Source organism: Perissodus microlepis, chromosome 20 (genome assembly GCF_051167445.1).
Source record: "Perissodus microlepis isolate ML-2025 ecotype Zambia chromosome 20, ASM5116744v1, whole genome shotgun sequence".
Classification (NCBI taxonomy): Eukaryota; Metazoa; Chordata; class Actinopteri; order Cichliformes; family Cichlidae; genus Perissodus; species Perissodus microlepis.
This window is the reverse complement of record NC_140480.1, coordinates 24,031,191-24,051,211: the sequence shown is the minus strand read 5'-3', so window position 1 is coordinate 24,051,211 and position 20,021 is coordinate 24,031,191. Positions and strand designations below refer to the sequence as shown.

General features: G+C 39.2%; 2 protein-coding genes across 4 annotated transcripts; one reads left to right on the top strand and one right to left on the bottom strand.

Annotated features, from left to right (window-relative positions):
* Window positions 1–2,018: 2,018 nt before the first annotated feature.
* LOC146364594 (transcription initiation factor TFIID subunit 4-like) lies at window positions 2,019–15,711 on the bottom strand. The gene is made up of 16 exons (XM_084916559.1): window positions 15,337–15,711; window positions 14,364–15,173; window positions 12,505–12,659; window positions 11,028–11,147; window positions 9,285–9,440; window positions 9,034–9,156; window positions 8,812–8,901; window positions 7,317–7,544; window positions 7,027–7,162; window positions 6,480–6,594; window positions 5,768–5,937; window positions 5,542–5,672; window positions 5,311–5,436; window positions 5,021–5,077; window positions 4,797–4,916; window positions 2,019–4,688 (listed from the first exon to the last, which is right to left on the bottom strand). Exons 1-16 carry the CDS (start codon window positions 15,602–15,604, stop codon window positions 4,521–4,523), a joined length of 2,973 nt encoding a protein of 990 aa, XP_084772685.1. The 5' UTR covers window positions 15,605–15,711; the 3' UTR covers window positions 2,019–4,520.
* lsm14b (LSM family member 14B) lies at window positions 15,158–19,962 on the top strand. 3 transcript variants are annotated; one of them, XM_084916566.1, is made up of 8 exons: window positions 15,158–15,267; window positions 16,781–16,944; window positions 17,037–17,166; window positions 17,262–17,480; window positions 17,664–17,747; window positions 17,858–18,019; window positions 18,456–18,585; window positions 18,673–19,962. In XM_084916566.1, the coding sequence occupies exons 2-8, from the start codon at window positions 16,822–16,824 to the stop codon at window positions 18,794–18,796; spliced, it is 972 nt and encodes a 323-aa protein (XP_084772692.1). In that variant the 5' UTR covers window positions 15,158–15,267; window positions 16,781–16,821; the 3' UTR covers window positions 18,797–19,962. The 3 variants fall into 3 exon arrangements, with proteins under 3 accessions (XP_084772692.1, XP_084772691.1, XP_084772693.1); XM_084916565.1 differs by lacking the exon at window positions 15,158–15,267 and adding an exon at window positions 16,187–16,493; XM_084916567.1 differs by lacking the exons at window positions 15,158–15,267; window positions 17,858–18,019 and adding an exon at window positions 16,187–16,493.
* Window positions 19,963–20,021: the final 59 nt, after the last annotated feature.

Below are 20,021 nucleotides of genomic sequence, written 5' to 3'. Positions count from 1 at the left end.
AAGTAACATGTGGTGATAAAAGATATATATTTAATTAGCGATCAAACAAATTCTCAGGTTCTGCAGCTGTCAGAGATCTCAGTTCTAATGTGGTGCACCAGTGCCCTCCTGTGGAGCTCTGCTCTGCACCTCGGCTACAGCTTGTATCTGCTCTCTTCACTGCTACTTGTTAAAAAGAAAAAGACAATGAAAGCTGAGGCATTAAAGTAAGAAAAGAAACAGTGTCCCGGCTTAATAAAGTGCCATAAAGTGAGGAAATGGATGTACGAAAGAGAACGGTAAACAGAATTTTAAGGGGTGAAAAATGTAAATCAGTTTGTGAATCTATTTTCTTTTCTTTTTAAAATAGATTTTGATTAGTGTAATTACTTATTTAGCTCTTTATTTATTTATTTATTTAAAAAGGGTTTTTATTAAATGTTTCATGTTATTTCTATATGTCATTTTTATTGATAAACAGTTCATTTTGGAAATTATTATTGTTTTTGTTAAAATATCAATTAATGAATTTTTTTATAAAGAAATTTTTAGATAATTTAGTGTTTAGACATGAATAAAGTAATGTTTGTAAATGAATTGACTATTGCATAATATTATTGTCCAATAAATCATTAATTCATGAAAAGCATTATTACAATTTCCATAACCCTTTGGGTCAGGGATAGGCATTTACTTTTCCTAAGGGGCTACTTAAGTAAGATGAACTCCACTTAGTATTCATTTTATCTCTTTATGAGCTAAATGGTATGGACCTCCACAACAATACCAGTTTTCCATGTGGCCCCTTGGGAAAATGTATTCCCCAAATCTGCTCTAGGTCCTCAATACACAAGGACAGCTTCAGGACTGTAGACTGTAAATAAAAGATGGCTGCAACCAAGCAACATTTAAAAAAAAAGAAGAAGACATTTTCCTTTTTTTCGCATCTCTATTTATGTGAAATAAAAAAGGAGTCAAGAAAAATGTTGAAGCTTTTTTTTTATTTGAAGGTACATCACAGTGAAATAGCGTAGCATGTAACTTCAAGTGCCAAAGCTGTGTAAACCGTACTGTATCACTTCAAAGTTTGCATGATGTAACATAACTCTGTTCTTTAGTTTTCCTGTTGTGGTGAATGAATAGAAATTTTTGACTGAAAAATAAGATTACAGTGATGGATCACTAAACCTCTTCATGACTTCTGGTCTTAACTTAATCTAAAGACTGGCATTACCTTTACTGTAGTTCTTTAGAGAAGTCAGCAAGAGGTTGGGAGATTAAAAATTGAAGTTTTATTCTGAGCAAAACATCTTTTGATAACATTTCAAGGTTGGAGGGGAAATTAATTCTTAGTGTTCTACTGTAACAGGCTTCTATTTATGCGATTTTGTGGACCAGGACCCGTCATTCTTGTGCCTAATGGGTGCAGAATATTAGAATTTTTTTTTAAATGTGGAAAGAGAGAAACCACTAAAGGCATGTTATCCTTTTACATCACATTTGTCTTTTTCTGAGATGACATTTTCCTACCTATTGAAAAGCATGAACAAAAAGCACTGTGAGAAATCATTTTAGAAATATAAAAGATCCTTGAGTTGAGCACGTATTTTATAATTTCTACTTCATGGTCTACTTCTTTGATGTATCTGAATAGTTTGAAAGCTATTTACTACGAGCTGTAGAACACTTTCACACCCAGAAGAGATGGAAAATTCAGATGTTATGATTGGACAAGACATAATGTAGTTTGTCAAATCAATATTATGAATTACAATCAGACCATGAAACAGTCCACCTTCTAACTTTAGTACTTGACCACGGAAACTCATGCCACGAAGCTCCCAGCACCAGTGTTTGTGCTGACGTTAATGCCAGAGAAGATTTGGAAGTCTGCAGTCTTGAATCAGCAGAGGGTTGCTAATGTTTTCAAATTTGGGTAGGGGCTTGATTTTATGCATCTTTGGTAATGGGACTGAAAATGTCTGAATTCCAATTCCACATTGTGAACCTGTCAGAAATTAAGACCATTAAGACAGAAATAGTTGTTTATGTTTTAATTGGAGAACTTTTTCTCTCAATCCATTATAAAATAGCAATTAAAAACCTTTTTGTTTGAAAATCCACCTATTTACATATAAACAAGTAGCTGTGCAAATTTTACAAGATATTGGCAAGAAAGCATAATATTTTTGTCTCCTTTTGTCACATAATTGTACAAGAAAAATAAGACATTTTTTCGTAATTCAAAATTGTCAAGTAAATCTACAAAGAGCAACTTAAGTATATACAGTAATAAAACTTGCTGATAAACATCTTGTCATAAAATGCTAAAGGTATAAAGACCAAAATTAGTATGTGCACAAAAATATAAACAATTTATAGAAGGTATGTTCATTTGATTGATTAGTTTTAGAAAACTGATCTGTCAAAGTGCAGTTGTTGCTCTGCATTTCACGTTTACCCAAAATAACCTCTATCATTCATAAATAAAAAAAGTGTGGACATTCAACTTATTGAAAAAAATGTAATTCACTTAAATCGCTGAAATTAGTAATAATATTAGAATCGATTTTAAAATTGACTTTAAAAATCACATTACAGTAAAAATCCCCCCAACCTGGCTATGTTAAATTATTAAGAGCCATTTCATTTCCAAAATCATAACAACCTAGTCTTACTTGGTAAGTCTTTAGTTCTGTGGGTGACATTAAATAAAGGCATCATAAAAAACAAAAACCGGCTTACTTATTTGCGACAGTTTTCAAGAAAAGGAGTAAAATCACCATTTTTGTTTTCAGAATTTAAATTTTTCATTTTTCTCTGCTCTTCTAAATATGTGGACCGTGAGCTCGCTTCCACTGCAGAAAATCTGCCGCTAAAAGTTTACACCGACGACTGCAATCACACTGTGATGAATAACAATTTCTTTGGAGAGGATTTTCACTGTGATTCAGTTCTTGACGTAAATGTCATACTGACATTAGTGAAGAAATGTATTAACGCTACTAGCAGCTGGAGATGGGAAAGGAAATCTCAGTACTAAACAGTTGCAGTCAAAGTTTTGCAGCTCCACCAATAACAGCGTATACCCTCAGTACGTTTTGTTTATCATTTCTACATGCACAAGTGCAACAGAAGTCACATTCTGTTGTTCAGACAAGTCTTCTATACAAACTACAGATGACGGTGGCAACCTGCTAGCAACTGCAAGGAGATGTTCAGTGCAGCACCATATACTTCTAGGGAAACAACTTTACATTAGAAACAGCAACAACCTCGAGCAAACATTCACCAATCATTGGCAGAATACATCCTTTTCCCTGGCAACAAGTGGTTACCAAGGGTCACTGACCAGCCTAACTGCTGCCTGAATGGACCATAAGAAATTTATTTCACAGTAGTTGCCAGCAACCTACAGTAACTACTTGCAACTGGTTGGAAAATGCACATTTTCCCCTTCTGACTGGAGATTACCAGATGGTTGCCAACTGATCTCTAGGCCTGTATGACTGGGGCGTAAAAATTGCAGCAGTGCTGGAGCGCTCCAGAGGTTTAAAAGGAGATGGCCCAAATTTAAGTCAGGTAAAGCTTTTGATTTTTTTTTTTAAGGGTGGAGTCACGATACCTTATGAGTACATCTTACCTAGTTGCTTTTAATTACTGACGAGCGACATGAAGTATTTAAATTCTCTGTAGAAAATACAAGACCCTAATTAAAAAGACTTCAAAATTTGTGCAAGAACTCTCACCATAAATCAGAAATCCTATGACAGTGAGCTCTAATACCACCTCTACACTGCACACAATACATGACACATAAAATATCATTGATTCCAATCACAGACAAAGATAAAAAAAGAAATAAAAAACAAAACAACAGCCAACCAACAACAACAACAACAACTGTATCCCCAAAAAAATCCTCTCATTCTACAAATCTGGAGAGAAGTGTTGGATATATAAAATTCCTTGATCAACACATTCTAATCCATATGGCTTAAACTGTTAAGAAGGCAACTCAGCAGATGATAAGACCGGTTAAGATTAATCTCTGTAAAACGATCCACAGGCATTGCTAAAATATAGTATAAATGTACGATAAATTAAAATCTCTGTTAACGACTTAAATAAACAAGAGTGTCTGCCAAGCACTTCAAAGAGATTTGCTGCTACAGCACAGATGCCACTGACACACGTTTTAAATCTGAAGTGTTCGGTTTGGTAAAGACATTGTTCTTTTGTGTAGCATGAGGCAGTGCATCTTCATCGAGTGTGGTTGGTTGTAACTGCAGAGCTGAGAGGCGCACTGAATTCAGGGCCAAGTTCCAATATTTGCTCCATTTCTCCACTGAAAATACAAAAGTCCTTTTCTTTAAGAGGCTTTTAAAAGCCAAGGTCTCTTCAGCATGACTCCCACAGACAGATGCCTCATAATTCAACAGTGGGTGATCAAAGGAAGTACCGGCAGGAAGGGTCGGAGCCGATGGTCCACTCTGCCTCCTTAATGCCACTGAGTGAAACTAGTCATTTTAATGCGGGTGCTATTTGAGGAAGCCTTTATAGAGCAGGTGTGAGTGACTGGTTCCTCTTTCATTCTCCAGACAGAAGAGCAGGTCCCTGAGGTTGACTCTAGTGATGCGCTGTCGCATAAACTGTCTGGAGCCTGTTCCACCTGAGCCTCCAGTCTGAGAGGGACACGACCCTGATCCCTGGAGGGTGAAACAAAGCAAGGACATTCAAATTTTCATCAACTGCTTTTGTGAATCCAGAAAACTTCAAAATAAGCACATTCCTACTTTGGGTTAATCACACCTCACCTCTGCATTGGCACCTCTACCCGGTGAGTCCATTTTCCGCTTTTTCCTTGGGCCGATTGCTGCCAGCGCTGTTAGGTTGGCTTCTCTCTGCCTGATTTGAGCCAGCTCCTGCTGCTGCATCTGAAATACAAGTAGTAACACATACATTCAACATACAGGCAAACTCATCACAATGCTTCAAAAAGAAAGCAATCACCCAGGATATTATTTTAGCATATACTTACTTCTTTGGCCTTCTGTTTCAGTCGGAGTTGCTCCGGGTCTTCTTGCCGTGACCGAGACTGCAATAATATCGAGGACATTTTAATATTTCAAAAAGGATATGTAGAATTTATTAAATGACTTGTTTTATTCATTCACTCTCTCAGTTTCCATGTCTGGCATTTGGTGATGGCAGGGAAAATGTATATTAATGGCAATGACCCAAGAGCACTCACTTGCCTTCTCTGTATAATTATGCATACAAGATTGTTTCTGTCAGTGATACCGTTTGTCCTTGTTCGAATGCTGTTACCTTGGCAGCTTTCAAGAGGATCTCTCTCTCCTGCTCTTCCTTCCTTTGCTTCTCCATTTGATCCAGCTGCTCAAAGAATTTGAGCTGGGTTCGCACATCGCTCGCCTGCTCATACTGTTCATCTTCCTGGAGTTGGCATGAAGCGAGGACAGACAGGAAAATGAAACAAGAGATCTTAAAACACAGTAGTGAGTGGGTCTCCCCTACTCTACAATTGCAATCAATTATCACCTTAAAAGTCAAGTTCTTCTGCTGTGCAACATGTGACACCTTTTCCAGTATGTCTTGCAGGCGCTGCTGTGTGGCATGGGAAATGTAGTTGATCACATCTGTGCCCAAATCACTGACACTGAACTTCTTACCTGTCGCAACAGGAGTGAGTACGGATAAAGCTTTAGACGGTGTCGGCATACTGAGGAACATGCTGTGCATTTTCTCGACAGTGTACGTCTCTCACCAATGTCCAGAACTATCCGGGTGAGTAAAGAGGTGGAAAGGAAGGTCTCGTCCTTACAGGAACGAGTCACCATGCCAACAAGCTCGGAGTTGGTTGCTAAGATACGGGCACTCTCTTCTGACAAGTTGACTCCTGCCATTGAGGCCACATCGTTGATATCGTCATCGTCCCTGAAGAAGAGACAAAAACAGTTTTCTTACTTTTTGTGTCTTAAGCACATTTATACAGAATAAATACAACATTTAAAAAAACCAACACAACACACACAGAGTACTTGGCACTGTATGATGACAAAGAGAGGTGTTATTCTTAATATGGGTATCACAGGTGTACAGCTCTGGCTGTGGTCCCAATCACCTGTTATTATAACCTTCTATTCATGAGGCAATCAATTAGAAGCACTTGTTTAACACAGTTAATGAACTAAGGAGCTGCACAAAGGCTAATAAAGTAAATAATTTCTGTTCTGAATTGTGAAAAGCTACTCTAGTAGAGGCCAAGACTGAAAATATGGTGCTGGAAGTCAGTATGACAGGTAAACTTTAAGATAAAAGTAACAACAGCAATAAACTGCATCAATTTATCTTATGGTTGGCACATAAAAAGTTATGACATCACGTAAGTTTCTATGGATACTTAATTCTCTGTGAACGCATATACAGATACTGGTATTTAACAGTGAGTTGGATTTCTTTTTTTTGGTCTCTCGTACCTGAAAGTGCCTCCTCCTTCCTTCAGCTTGTTCTTCTGAGCTGCACCGAAGGAAGGCTGACTGAAAGCTTGTATTCCTTTGGGTGCTGGAGCCAATGTCTGCTTCACTGCTGGTACTAAAAATCATAAACAGGAGCAAAAACAAGTTTTCTGTAGTGAATTTAGACTAATGAAAGGCAGCTGCGCCTAAAACTATTAGAGCACGCAGTAGGATTTGAATATACACTTGACTCTTGTATTCTTGGACTTTGTGTCTTGCAATTACAAACAGTAGCCACAAGGTGGTAGCACTTCCATAGACGTGTTAAATGCATTAAAGACAGAAGCTAAACTCAAGCGGAACAGCTGCAATTTAGTGGATTTTAGTGATGCTATTGCATTAGTGGACCATGGGGATGTTTTCATGGATATCCATTTGAAACTGTATGAGGTACCAAAGTAATGAAATACAACACTGAGACTGAACATTGAAACTAATTGTACATTGATCAGTGATAAACCAGTAATAAATATCAGTTAAGCATTAAACAAATATTAATATGACCCACTTGTTTGTAGCTGTTTGATAACCTGTGGCTGGCCCACGATGATGCGACTGTGAGTTTGTCCTCTCAGTGTTACCACGGCAGACTGAGCCAGCGTCACCGGTGGCCTCACAATGGTCCCCTGTTGCTGGGGTACTATCTGTGCACATTCAGAAAAAGACTAAGAATGAGAAACCTAAAAGAAAGCACACAAATGAAAGAAGTAGAGACAGGCATATATTCAGACGCTTCCACTTGTTCATACATGTTCATCAATATATTCCGATACAGGTAATAGCAAAAAAAAACATTACCAGTCCCGGTTTACTGTGAGGCGTCTGTGTAAGGCTGATAACTGTGGTTTTGGTTGTGGCAGGGCTGGTGGTTGTAGTGATGGTGGTGGAGAGAGGAGGTCGCAGCACCACAGCAGTGAGTGCTGTGGAGGCTGCCGCTGCAGGCTGAGGGCTCAGCTGAGGCAGCAGGCTTTGTTGGATGAAGGCCTCTGAATCTGGGGTCATCTGGCGCAGCGCTGGAAGACTTCTCTACAGTCAGAATGAATGAAGTGTGTATGTATTCAGTTCATAATGTGAATGAGTCAGTTAGTTGTGGTTATTGTGCTGGGGTCTTGGCCAGAGTACTCTTTAAAAAGAGAGGCTTTTACCTGGATAAGTAAAGAATACAATAGAAAGAAATCTAACAGAAGCAGCTCTTAGTGATAAATGATTAAATTTCTATCATTTCTACATATCACATAGTACTCTAAAGAAACTGCAGTGCATAGAATTTAGTTTATGATGTAAGTGAAGTTCATTATGTAAGTGGAGTTCAGAAAAGCTTTTTTTCTTTTTCATTTCTGTTCTTTGACTTTTCAACAAGAAACTATTGCAGAAGCTATATGAAACAACATGCTTTAGAGATTTTTTAATATTATGAAATAGCTTTATTGATTTGATTATGAAAGAGAAATGCAGAGAGAATAAACTTGCCCCATCCTTTCTAGATCTTTAAAGCTACCTGTCTGGCTACTACATCACCATGTCACCCAGCAGAGCAGATATTTCCTCTAGTTTTTCAGTAGCATTTAAGTCCATGTGTGACAAATTGCTATAGCTTTTGGCCTGGTCCTGATTAAGGCTGCAAATCCTCCGCTCACCTGCACTCTAATCTCTGTCATGGAGTGGGTACATGTGTGCGAAAGCACACCTAGCAGTAGAAGTCACCAACCACTGGCTTCTTTTTGATACAGTGAATTTTAGGATTAGCGTTAACTGCTGCCTACAAAACAGGTAAAAGATGGCTTGCAAATTTTACTTTCCAAAATGCTGTTAAAAAATTGGTCAAGGTGAAGACCAACACAACCTTCAGATAAAGTTGCATTTGTTTGGCAGGAATGTAAATTAAAGTCCCATGTGACCACAAAGGAGTTTACCTTTATATTGTGGAGCATCTACATTATCAGCTTTTGGCCCAAAATCACATGATAACAATTGACAACACTGAGTAAACTGTTAAGGGGGAAAATATTCTGCTTTGAGGCTAGAAATAAGGTTTCCATGAAATATTAATCAATTTAAGCAAAAATGCTGCAGTGATCCTAAGCATGCCTCAGAACCATTATTGAAAATCTGGCAGATCCTAAACATACCCAATGGACAAGATGTGCAATAATGTGAGAAAATTCTCAAATCAAAGACAAGAGTCTTGATGGCTTTTAAGTTTGTGAGTAATACAGTGTTCAAATGTAAGTCCCAAAGTTACAGAACAATGTAATAACTTTGGTTTTGTCTACAGGTGTGTCACTAATCTCACCTTGAGAAAAGGTACAAGGTATGGCTGCGGTGATGAGTTGAGCTCCTGGTATAACCTACTGGTAAAATCTTCTGGCTCTATCTTTGCTTCCTGTTACAAGGAAAAACAAAAACAAAAACATGATGGATAAGAATACATCATACATAAATAAACTTTGAAGGAATTTCACCAGGAGAAAGATTAAGTGTCAACCCAGAGAAGGTAAGAGGGAGAGATAAGTACCAGTAGGTTCTTGACGAGCTCCTTAACATTGGCTGTGGTCTCAGACGACTGTTTCCCGCTGGATGCCAGCTTGATCAGTGTTGACAGAAAATTTCTACATTTTTTCACATTCTCCAGCGTCTCCTGCAAGCACACAAATATTTTCTCTCAAATATTTACATAATACATGAAAAAAAAAAAACATTAAATAGGGTGGAGGGAAAAGGGTATTTTTTGCTGTTCATCAATCATGGTTAGCAATTCTCTCTTACAGCTGTGACAGGTGTCGGAGTGACAGGGGTTGCAGTAGCTCCAACGGGCCCCACCCTCTGTGCTACTGCTGTGGAGGCAGATCCGGGCTGCACCGTGGTGGCGGTTCCTAGCGGCTGTCCTGCGGTGGTAGCAACTCCTCCCAGCATGATGGTGTTCTGTATGTGTCAGTGAATATGCACTTGAAATTAGACGCAAGAAAAATGATGAGGTCAGAAACAGCTTTAACACGAGCAGGCCTGTTGAACCGTGCATTTCCTTTTTTTCACATAACACTGGTGTTCTATGAATTTTACTTTTTATATCCACAAACGCTTTAGAGCTTACTATAAAAGCATGACCTGGAAAAAAAAAACTAACAAGGTTTAGCAAAAACATATTTAAGGAATTTCCATGGCAATAAGGACATAAAAGATGAATAGAAGCAGCAATGTTTTTAAAAGTGAGCAAACAAGCCAGCCAGAGAGGAACTGAAAACAACTGTGTTGACCTTGTTGCACAATCCCATCCTTTCACGCCACAGTTAGACAGTTTGGCAGAAAAATTGACCATATAAATCTATGAAACAGATTCTGTGCTTGTTTTTTTTAAAAACCATCTCACAGTAGGAAATCAGTCCTAACGAGTTCATGGAGGATACATTCAGCTTTTACTTGAGCAACAGTAATAAGAGTCTTACTTTAATATTCTCATATACCAAGAACCTTCTGCACAGCTGTTCTCAGCAGAAGGTGTACAGTAACAGGCACACATTCCCTGACAAATAGAAAAATTATGAAGTGTAATTCATTTCAAATAACAACAACACTCTGCAGACACTCCAGACACACCGCTGGCAATTCTAACTGAAGCAAATGTCATGTAAGTAGCAGCATGAGTTAGACTAATTTGGGTCAACTGTGTGAGATTAATGGAAACAGGATGTGACCGAGATCATAGTGAGGACCACTTGTCCAGATGTGGAAGATGAGAGAGTAGTGGTTTTAATCCAGGTCACAAGGGGGTATGAGAAACAATGACAATGAGATTTGTTTGTTTTTTCCTAAAATAAAAATACCTTTAAATTATTCTTAATGTTAAAGATGATTGAAAAGATGCCTGGGTATGGCTATATGTAGGAACTGTTAAAAACAAATTGGGAATGATTCAAAAACTACACAGGAGTTTACGAACAAAATTACATGAAACCATTCAAGGTTCAGAGAATTTGGAGAAATCTCTGCACACAAGGAATGAGGCCAAAATCCAGCACTGAATAGATGTTATGTTTGGGCTGTTAGGCAGACCTACATTAAAAACAGAGATGATTCTGTAGTGACAAATCACATGAGCTTGGAAAAGCTTTAAAAACTACTGTCGGTGAAAACAGTTCATAAGTGCATCTACAGGGGCAATTTAAGACAACTTTTTAAGATACTCTTTCCCTTGGTTTTAGTCTATCGTAGGGTCTCAGATCTATACATTTTTCTAAAAAAAAAATTCTTGAAATTTGATCATTTGATTTACAGGTGATTCTATTCCTATTTTAATAATGTTTTACACAGCTTCGCTCTGGACAAGCGTATGCAATGCCTGGGTTCAAACCAGGCCAGGATGTTTGACTTAACCCATTAGGGATAGTGTGAAAAAACAGAGCTTCCCCAGGAAAACCGCAAGAGCATAGGGGGAAAATGCAAACTGAGTCTATGGGTTACACTTGGTGTTATGGAAATGAATCATTTGATTTAAATATAGTGAGAGTTTACCTGCAGAACAGGAGGCCTCTGTAGTGCAGTGGTAGCTGTCACAGTGGTCTGAACTGTGGAACACTGTTTAATAATGGTGGTGGGAGTAACAGGACGAGCCAGCAGTGGTGCACCCGGTGCCTGCAGGACATATAAAAGAAGATGTTACGCTTTTGGCAGACAGTGGAGCAGCAGGAGTTTTTAGGACACATGCTATATTGCTTAATAAAAAATAAATAAATAAATAACAAAAATCAGAAAATATTCAAAAAGTTACATATTAGTAGTAGTATAGTATATGTTTTTAAGTTGGATGCAACAGTTACTCTGTGGAACGAAAATTAAATCAGAAATACTTGTTTTGTAAATGTTTACCAAGCAGAGGCACAGTACTTGCGTTGAAGCAGTAACCAAAACTCAATTATAAACAGAAAGTAAAATAGTGATTAAGTTTATCCTTACTTTGAAGTTACAAGAGAGGTGTAATGTGAAAGAAGTTCAACACAGCTTTCTTTGCATTAGCTGGCATGTCAAAAACTAAAACCCCTGCTAGAAGTGAATGGGTATCACTTCAGTGGTTATCTACTTCCAGTGTTAACGCAGGCTTTCTGCCTCAGGCTCTGTGGACGCTCACAAAAAAAGGGGGCATTTTACGCATCACGAGTGCCGCCTACTTCGATCAGATGACGATAAAACGGTGATAAAAATCTATAAAGAACATAAAAATTTAACATGCAATATAAAAGAAAGGAAAATGCAACCCCATTACAAGTAAGATAGGAAATTAATGCAGCAGAAAATTATTAATCTCGGGATTTAGCGCACTGAGGTGTAAAATAAACATTTCTATTTGAGTTAATCATTTTAATGCCAAGCGCACTCTCAGTCCTGCTTAGTTCTAAAATGACGGCCGCATGTTAGAGCTCTGAAACTTTCAACTGGACACATTTAAACATTAAATGGTACTGTCCCAAAGCCTGATAAGGGGACTGAAAATCACTTTAGTGAAAATTTAGTGAAAATGTGACAATTTACAGGTGACTTTAAATTAAAAACCCTGAGCATGGCCTGCTTCCAACCAGGTTATGTGTTTAGCATAAGTTATCACTGTGAAAACCAGACAAAAAGGAACATATTTATGTATATGTAGCCTGTAGTTAATGTTACTAGACAGCATTAAATATGTCTATGAGTCACTGTAGATGGGATGTGGATGACCAGAGAAGGAAAAAAAAAAATCAATAAAAGACAACTAATTTGAATTAATATAACTGATGTTGGGAATATAAAATTACTGGTTTTGCCAGACTGAACTTTATTTCAGTAAAAATTCACTTGTACTCTTTCACTGTTAACGACTAACAAGTCAAATGTGAATTGGGAGGATTTACCTTTTTTCGGTTCTGAGAAAAAGTCTGAGAACCAACAAAGGTTTACAGAACTGTACAGGTAACTGGGTCATATTTTCTGCGTTTGACTGTATCTAGCAGATCTGTACCTGTAGGGATGTGATCTGGACAGGTGGAGTGCTTGTGGGAGCTGGAGGTCGTGGAGTCATGGCGCTTTGTGACTGCGACTGAGCTTGCATCTGAGCCAAAGCCTGCTGGGGAATCATCAGCAGTTGCCCACTCTCACTGCGAACCAAGACCATTCCTGTACGTGCCAAATATCCAAGGAGTTAAAATATTAAAAGGTCATTATCTTCCTGTCCCAATGAGTCACCAAAAAAAGGATGTATGCATGCACGTATGCATCAATAGTGAGCCCTATTTAGTCCTAAGCCACTCAGCAACTTGTCAAACCAAAATGAGCCACAAGCATGTTAGCAGAGTCTGACTGATATATGTGACAATATTAAAACATTTATTTTGTTAGGAGTATAATGCAGGAGAGAGAGACTTGGGGCAATAAAGGAATAGTTTATACAGAAGAACAGCCCCATTTCAGTCTTTACAAAACTCTGTCTGCAAAAGAGCAGAGCAATCAGTGATGCAGGGATGAGCGGCGTCTTCAAAGTGAATAGAACTAATAGTAAAGTTAATAAACAATTACCCCACCATTTTCCTGTCTCAACATAACTCTTAAATGCTTAAATATGTATGCCAGTATACCCATATTTATTATTATTGGAATTTTATATTTATAAAAAATTTATATTATCAGAAAAAAACATTATCAGTCAGGGTCTATATGGCAGCATAAATAAAAAAAGTTCAAGTCATAATCCACCATGCAAAAAGCTAAAAACATTCTTGTTTCTGCTCAAAATAACATGTCTTCTTGCCACCGATTTATTTTTATTGTATAGCAGTGTAATACTATGCACCACAGCTTTATGTCAACAGTGTATGTTAAAGAGGTGACAACATGACTCTACTAAATAATAATAACACAGACATTCTAAGACTGGCCAAATAAATGGCCAGAGGTGTTTCATCAAGGCTACTAAGTGGGAATACCTTGGAATCAGAATCAGAAGACTTTATTTATCCCCAAGGGGCAATTAAATCTGCCATGGAAGAAATCTGCCATTAATACAGTGGCCTACAACAAAGAACTATATCCTACAGAGAGGCCACAAAGGGGATTTTCCATTCTAAATTGCAAATAGATGCATTTGTCAAAAATGATGTTGTTTGTTTTAGGTCTGCATTTGATCTGGATTCATTTTCTAATATAATAATTCTTTATTTTATGCTATACTGAGCATAAAATAGAATCACTGCACTTTTACAAAACCCTGAAATAACAGTTCACAACTGAGACAAAAATGCTAACCTGAAGACTTTGCATACTCAACACATGCATCCCAGAAAGTTGATTCAGTTCATTTGAACGTGGCATTATCAGTCGGAGAAATGTTTCATTATGCATTCAAGTGACTTTATCAGTCAGTCACTTGGATAAGTGATGAAATATTTCTCCCACTGAAAACAGTGCATCCAGATAGAGGGAATCAACTTTCTGGGACTTCCTTACATGCATTATTGAGCATGCATCAATACATTTTAACACATGCATCCAAACACACATAATGCTTGAGAGATATCCTGTATATTTTATCCAGCTGGTGCTATTATAATAGGATGTAATCGTCTCAGACAAGACAAACTAAAAAGAATCAATAGACTGGAATGGACAGCTACATTGATAAACTATATGAAGAATGTGTTGGCTGAGTTCCACTGAGTCCTGCTTTTAATCTGCTACAGAACCCTGGCCACCTCTAAAGTTGCTACTACAATGTGTTTCAAATCATCTATTGCCTGCAAAGGCATCTCGGGGAACCGTTAAAGTTAATAATAATAATAATAATAATAATCTTCCACATGCTCTCAGACTTTACAACTCAATTACCTGGAGGCAGCTGAATGTTTTGGATATTTGGGGCGTTTTGTTGAGGCTGAGCGAGTCGAGGAGCTAACACCTGTGGAACAATAGTTCGTATTCCACCGGGAGGAGTTGCAGCAACTGTTGAAGGTACTGAAGTCCTCAAGCCCTGCAAAACAGTCGGACTCCTCACTGTCGCTGTCGTCCCTGTAGCAACAACTGAAGCCACGACGTGGGCACCAGTAGGCAAGATAACTTTTGGGCAGTCAGTTTTGCTAGCAGGAGAGCCAGTTGTGCTGGTAACACTGACAGACGGTGACGTTAAAACTGTGGTTGGACTGCCTGTACTTGGTGAAGGGTTCATGGAGGTTTGCATAGGTGGCCTCACCAGCGTGACTGTGGGAACAGTTTTCACAGAAGGCTGGGACGAGATAACAGACGAAGTCACAACATTTTGCGCGTTCAAAGTAGCTCGGATAATAGTACTAGGTGTTCCAGGCAGACCTGCTGCGCTTGGTTTGCTCACAGAAACAGGTCCGTTGTTGAGGAGTGTGACAGCACCGGGCTGCGAGTTGTTGCTGTCAGCGGGTCCGCCTGCGGTTATTTGACAGTTCATCACCACGGCACCTCCATTCAGAGTTTGCGCATCGGTCGCTCCAGGTCTGCCAGCGCCAGCTGTTGCATCTAGTGTAACCATAACAACTCCGCTGGCTGCGTCCGACTTGGACTGAGTGGCTGTCACACTCGGTCCTGCCGTCGATGTAATCCCTGCTGCCCCATCCATGCTTGAACCCAGGGACCCCGTACTGTTACTGACACCTCCTTGCGCTCCTATCCCTGCAGCAGCGGAAACACATGAAAACAAGGGGAGTGTCGAGCAACTCTCCGATTCGCTTTAGTTTCGGGACACAGACAAGTGAAGCCAAATAAGGTATAACCAGCTGAGTAACGTGACCAAAATTAGCTAATGTTAGCTAACCGGAGTGCGCAGCTATCTTACCTGCTTTAGCAAGCTCTTGTTGTGAAAGTCCCATTTTGCTACCCTTAACATTTAAACTACTACCTACAGCTGAGTTTCCGCCATGATTTTCTGCAGACGGGGCCCTAGCGGTTGTGTTATCGCGCCTTGTTTCTGTTAGTTCAGACTCCAGGGATCCAACTAGGTCACTAACTACTTTTTCGTCCACCTCTGTGCTCAAGAAAACATCACCCAGCAAATCGGAGCCCGCCGCCATCTTTTCCCAGCTACGCTCGTTCGTGAGACGCATGCGCCGATTGGATGCATCCTCCGTGACGCGACCTTAACTCGCCTCATGATTGGCTGTTGGATAAAAATAAAACCTGGAACAAATGGTTGCGAGCTGCAGTGTAAAGTGCCACCGCAGTCGGACTATTTCGCTGGAAATAAGCGACACCGCTCATAGAGCTGTTCCTTGTGGAGCATTAGCACATCGAAGAAACTGTCAGATAGTTCTCATGCACTATCACATGATTTCAAAGATGTTTGCATTACACTATTTTACTCTCTGAACAATCCAAAATGGCTGCGTTGATGCAATTTTTCCAGGACACCCGCAGTAACCGCCTAGTGCTCACAGACAGTAGTGATGTGAAACTACCTGGATAGTAAACTTTTGAGAGTGCAGATCAGCACTTAGGCAGCCAGTTTGCACGGTTGTTTGTACATCACAGGACTCAGCCTTTTAACGCCGTGACTGTGATTTTTGTTGCAACTTATAAAAATTATCTAAAAAATGTTTTTATGAAAAAAATATGTACCATAAGCACAATCATAATTATTGATCGAATTCGTAACAAATCATAGATTACGCAAAATTTCAAACGAATGGGTCACAAGTGAGTTAAATCAAGCCGTGGTGATTGGCATTCATTTTATTGCCATCAATGATTGCCAGGTGCTTCAATCAGGTGAGCTGTGTACGCCTATAAATTGTTTCCGGTTTTACTAGGACTCAAAATGTGCCGTGTGATGAGTCTTTATAGAAGTTTATAGCAACGGCCCTGGATATTCTCTAGCCATGGCTTCGAAGCCATACATTGGCTGTAAAGTATCACTCCTCTCAAAAGCCCAAAATCGTTATGAAGGGATTTTGTATACTATTGATGCAACGAACAGCACAGTAGTTCTGGCAGAAGGTGAGTTATTTAGCTATCAGTGTTCTTGAAAATCTGTCAGCGTTTCAAAAACTTGCTTTTTAATTTTTTTCTCCTTTTCTAGTTATTGTCATTTAATCTTAGCTGCTGGCAAAGTTTCTGGGCTGCCTTTCCTCATAACAGCCATCCCTCAAGAGTCTCTCCATCTAAAGCAATGCATTATCAGGGACTGTAACATCTAGTCCTTTTAACTGAATTGGAAAGAAACTGGGCAAGTGAAATATGGGTGGAACTTTCCTAACTTTATCCATTGTTTTTCTTTTCACTAGTCAAGTGTTTTGGAACTGAGGGACGGCCAACAGATAGGCCAATGTCACCCAAAGATGATGTCTATGAGTACATTACTTTCCGGGGAAGTGATATTAAGGATATTACACTGGGTGAACCTCCAAGGTATCACCATGGCCTGCCTCAGGATCCTGCAATAATACAGGTGTACAAAAACTGCTTGGTTACACACTCCTTCTAAAAACAAACTAAGTATGTATATGTGTGTTTAAACATTAACATATTTGGTTCATCCAGACCTCCAGTTCAGGCGCTTCAAGCATCCAATCTACCGTTGGATCACTCAGCCCCTTAAGGATGCCTGCCTACAACCAGGTTGCTGCTAGCTCTCTGCTTAATCAGCAGTATGTTGCAGCTCTCGGCCTTGGTAAATCAATGACAGCAAGTTTCTAACAAGTTAATTGACTAAAAAATTTTTAAATGGGTTCTTTCTACACTACACACTTTGTATCCTTCAACCAGGGCCTTTACTTCAAGGCTTACTTGCTCAAAGAGGTCCCATGGTGGAAAAGGCTGTTCAAACCGTCAGTGTAAAGACATCTAGGCAGAGGAGAGGTGCGAGTGGATCCCAGCAGCAGGACCAACAAGAAGAACAAGGACAGCAGCAGCAGCGGAATAGGAGGCAGCCCAAGGGGACGAGAGGAACAAATATTCAAACCACAAGGGTCACTGAAGCCACCAGTAAGTAAACAATGTTGCAGCAATGAGAAGGAAATGCTGTTAAACTACTGTGATGTTTCTCTAAGTGAAACAGGTTGATTAACTGTGGAGGAGTATGTATGTTTTGGGGGAAATAATGGGGTATTTTTCTAGGCAGCTACATGCACTTAAAACTAAGTGTAGCTGTTGTGGGTGTCTTTGCAGTGCAATCAGACCCAAGTGGATCCACTTCTCAGGACAGTCAGCAGCAAAATGCTGAAACCAGGCCACCTGCTAGAAAAAGACAAGGTATTAAACATGCAAGTTTCCAGTAGACTTGAAAATCAGAAAGGACGTCTTTATATACAAAACAAACTTGAGGTGCACTTAATAAAAAAAATAAATAATAATAATCTTAGGACCTCGACGGCGCAGGAACCGCAGAAGAGGCCAGCTGATGGTGGCTAATGCTCCATCTCCCACCCTTAAATTTGACACAGACTTTGATTTTGATTCCTCAAACGCGCAATTCATTAAGGAGGCGCTTGAGGAGAAGTTCCAGGAGAGGCTGACTCTAAAAGGTTGGTTATCACCTGAAGTTGCCAACAATGCACTGCCTTTTTTTTTTTTTTTTTTTTTTTTTTTTTTAATAAATCACCTGCTTCGTCAGTTAATTCTCTTTGAAGGAATGCTGTCAATTTAAAGGTATGCATTATTAATGTTGTGGCATTTTCATGGAAGTTGTGCTCTCATGTAACTTTGTTTGAATGAGTTAAAGGTGTGGTGACAAAAATTGTTTGAATAGAAGTAAATTTGCATTCAGGTAAAATAAGCCTTCTAATGCCATGTTTGGTGTTTCATCAAGGCTACTAAGGCTACTAATGGTGTGTGTGTGTGTGGATTGTGTGTGTGTGTGGATTGTGTGTGTGTGTGGATTGTGTGTGTAAATGAATGCAATAGCTGAAAACCAGGGAATTGGTCTGTCCTTCCACTGTCAGTACTTTTTTCTGTTTTCAGATGGGAATTCTGAGGGAAGGGAAACGGAGGGGTTGCAGCTGAGTTCAGGGGAGGATCGTTTTGGTCCAAAGTGCTACTATGACAGAGCAAAGTCTTTCTTTGACAACATCTCATCTGATAATGGGCTCAGGTAATCAGCTGACTCTTTGTCAAATATAAAAGCTGGTCTTTGTACAGATATATGCTCATGGCTATTTATGTACATCAATGGTTTCAGACTGACATGGGCAGAGGAGCGAAAGCGCAATCTGGAGACTTTTGGTGTCCCTGGGCGTTTCCTGAGGGGCCAAGGATTCAGAGGTGGATATACCAGAAGAGGACGAGGTGCTGCTCGAGTCTAACTCAAAGAAATGCAACTGGGCGGCTGTACAGATCAGTTTCATACAAAGGCAGTAGAGTAAAGCCACCTTGAATGATTTCGTACCCTATTTCTGTTTCTTACAGTGAGTGGAAGGTACTGGATCCCCTGTAAGAATCTTGCCCCCTTTTTTTCTTGACAGACCTTTTGATGTTTAGCACAGTAAAGAAATCACAAGGGCAATAGTGAAGGCTGTATTGCATTTGGAAGAAGTGCTATGCTGTGCATGTCTGTTTACTGGGATACTGATGGAACTAAGCCATCATTATTACAGCTGTGCTGTAACCAGTCAAAACGTCTGTCATTAAAGTTTAACATTATTTCTTTGACATTTGACCTTGTTTTTATGTGGGTAAAATTTACTCCAACAGATTTTTGTTTTGTTTAAAAGGGGGGAAAAACATGAATGCTTCAGTTTCTACTTTTGTTTGCTATTTGCACATTTGTAAATTCTTGCTTTTGCCTTTTGGGAGTATTAATCAGATTTGTCCATTCAATGTTGCATAGTATTAATATAATGAACTAAAGGAGCTTTCAGACTTAAGACTTAATTTGGTATAATCAAGGGAATGAGTTGAATGTAAATAAAATAGATGTGCTGATAAACCTGTTATGAGACTAAAAGACATTTTGTTGCACAAGTAAGCATTTAAAAATTCTTAGTTGTACAATCCTAATTATAAATCTGGGATAGTATCTGTGTTCTATGGCTGTTTCTTTGTCCTTTTAAGAAGGATCACTCCTTTAAACAACGTTTGCAATATATTCAAGATTCGATTATATAAACTGGCAATAATAAATAAATTTAAAAAGAGTAAATGTCTCACTGAATTATAAGATTACACGTTCCCTGAGTCAGTACTTGAGGGGCAAGTGCTGTTGTAAAAAGTGTAAACACTCCACAGTGAACGGTGGGATTCCCACATTTCCTGAAATGCTGAAAGCAACTTTGGCTACAGCTGATCCTTAAAGGTTTTGCGCACTGAGCAGCGTGTGCTCCAAGCAGACTGCTTTCTTGAATCAAACGATACCCCGTCTACAGTGAGGGAAAGTGGTAGGCTACTCACTGCCTGGACTATACCAAAATCTGAGGGAGAGGGATTTGTCCCTTACCATCATATCCCTTTATATGCATGTAATTATTTGCACGCAGATAATAAATAAAAGCTTAAGGGAAATCCTCTGTTTAATGCCATTCAGATAAGTCA

What these genes read in the sequence shown, in the direction of transcription:
- lsm14b (XM_084916565.1), top strand. Translation starts at nt 16,376, where the DNA reads ATGGCTTCGAAGCCATACATTGGCTGTAAAGTATCACTCCTCTCAAAA. An exon ending in GGAGAGGCTGACTCTAAAAG is followed by an intron (nt 18,020 to 18,455) that starts GTTGGTTATCAC and finishes TTCTGTTTTCAG; the next exon opens with ATGGGAATTCTGAGGGAAGG. An exon ending in TCATCTGATAATGGGCTCAG is followed by an intron (nt 18,586 to 18,672) that starts GTAATCAGCTGA and finishes CAATGGTTTCAG; the next exon opens with ACTGACATGGGCAGAGGAGC.
- LOC146364594 (XM_084916559.1), bottom strand. Translation starts at nt 15,604, where the DNA reads ATGCGTCTCACGAACGAGCGTAGCTGGGAAAAGATGGCGGCGGGCTCC. An exon ending in TCCAGATCACATCCCTACAG is followed by an intron (nt 11,148 to 12,504) that starts GTACAGATCTGC and finishes TATGTCCTGCAG; the next exon opens with GCACCGGGTGCACCACTGCT. An exon ending in CTCCGACACCTGTCACAGCT is followed by an intron (nt 9,157 to 9,284) that starts GTAAGAGAGAAT and finishes GTGTGCTTGCAG; the next exon opens with GAGACGCTGGAGAATGTGAA.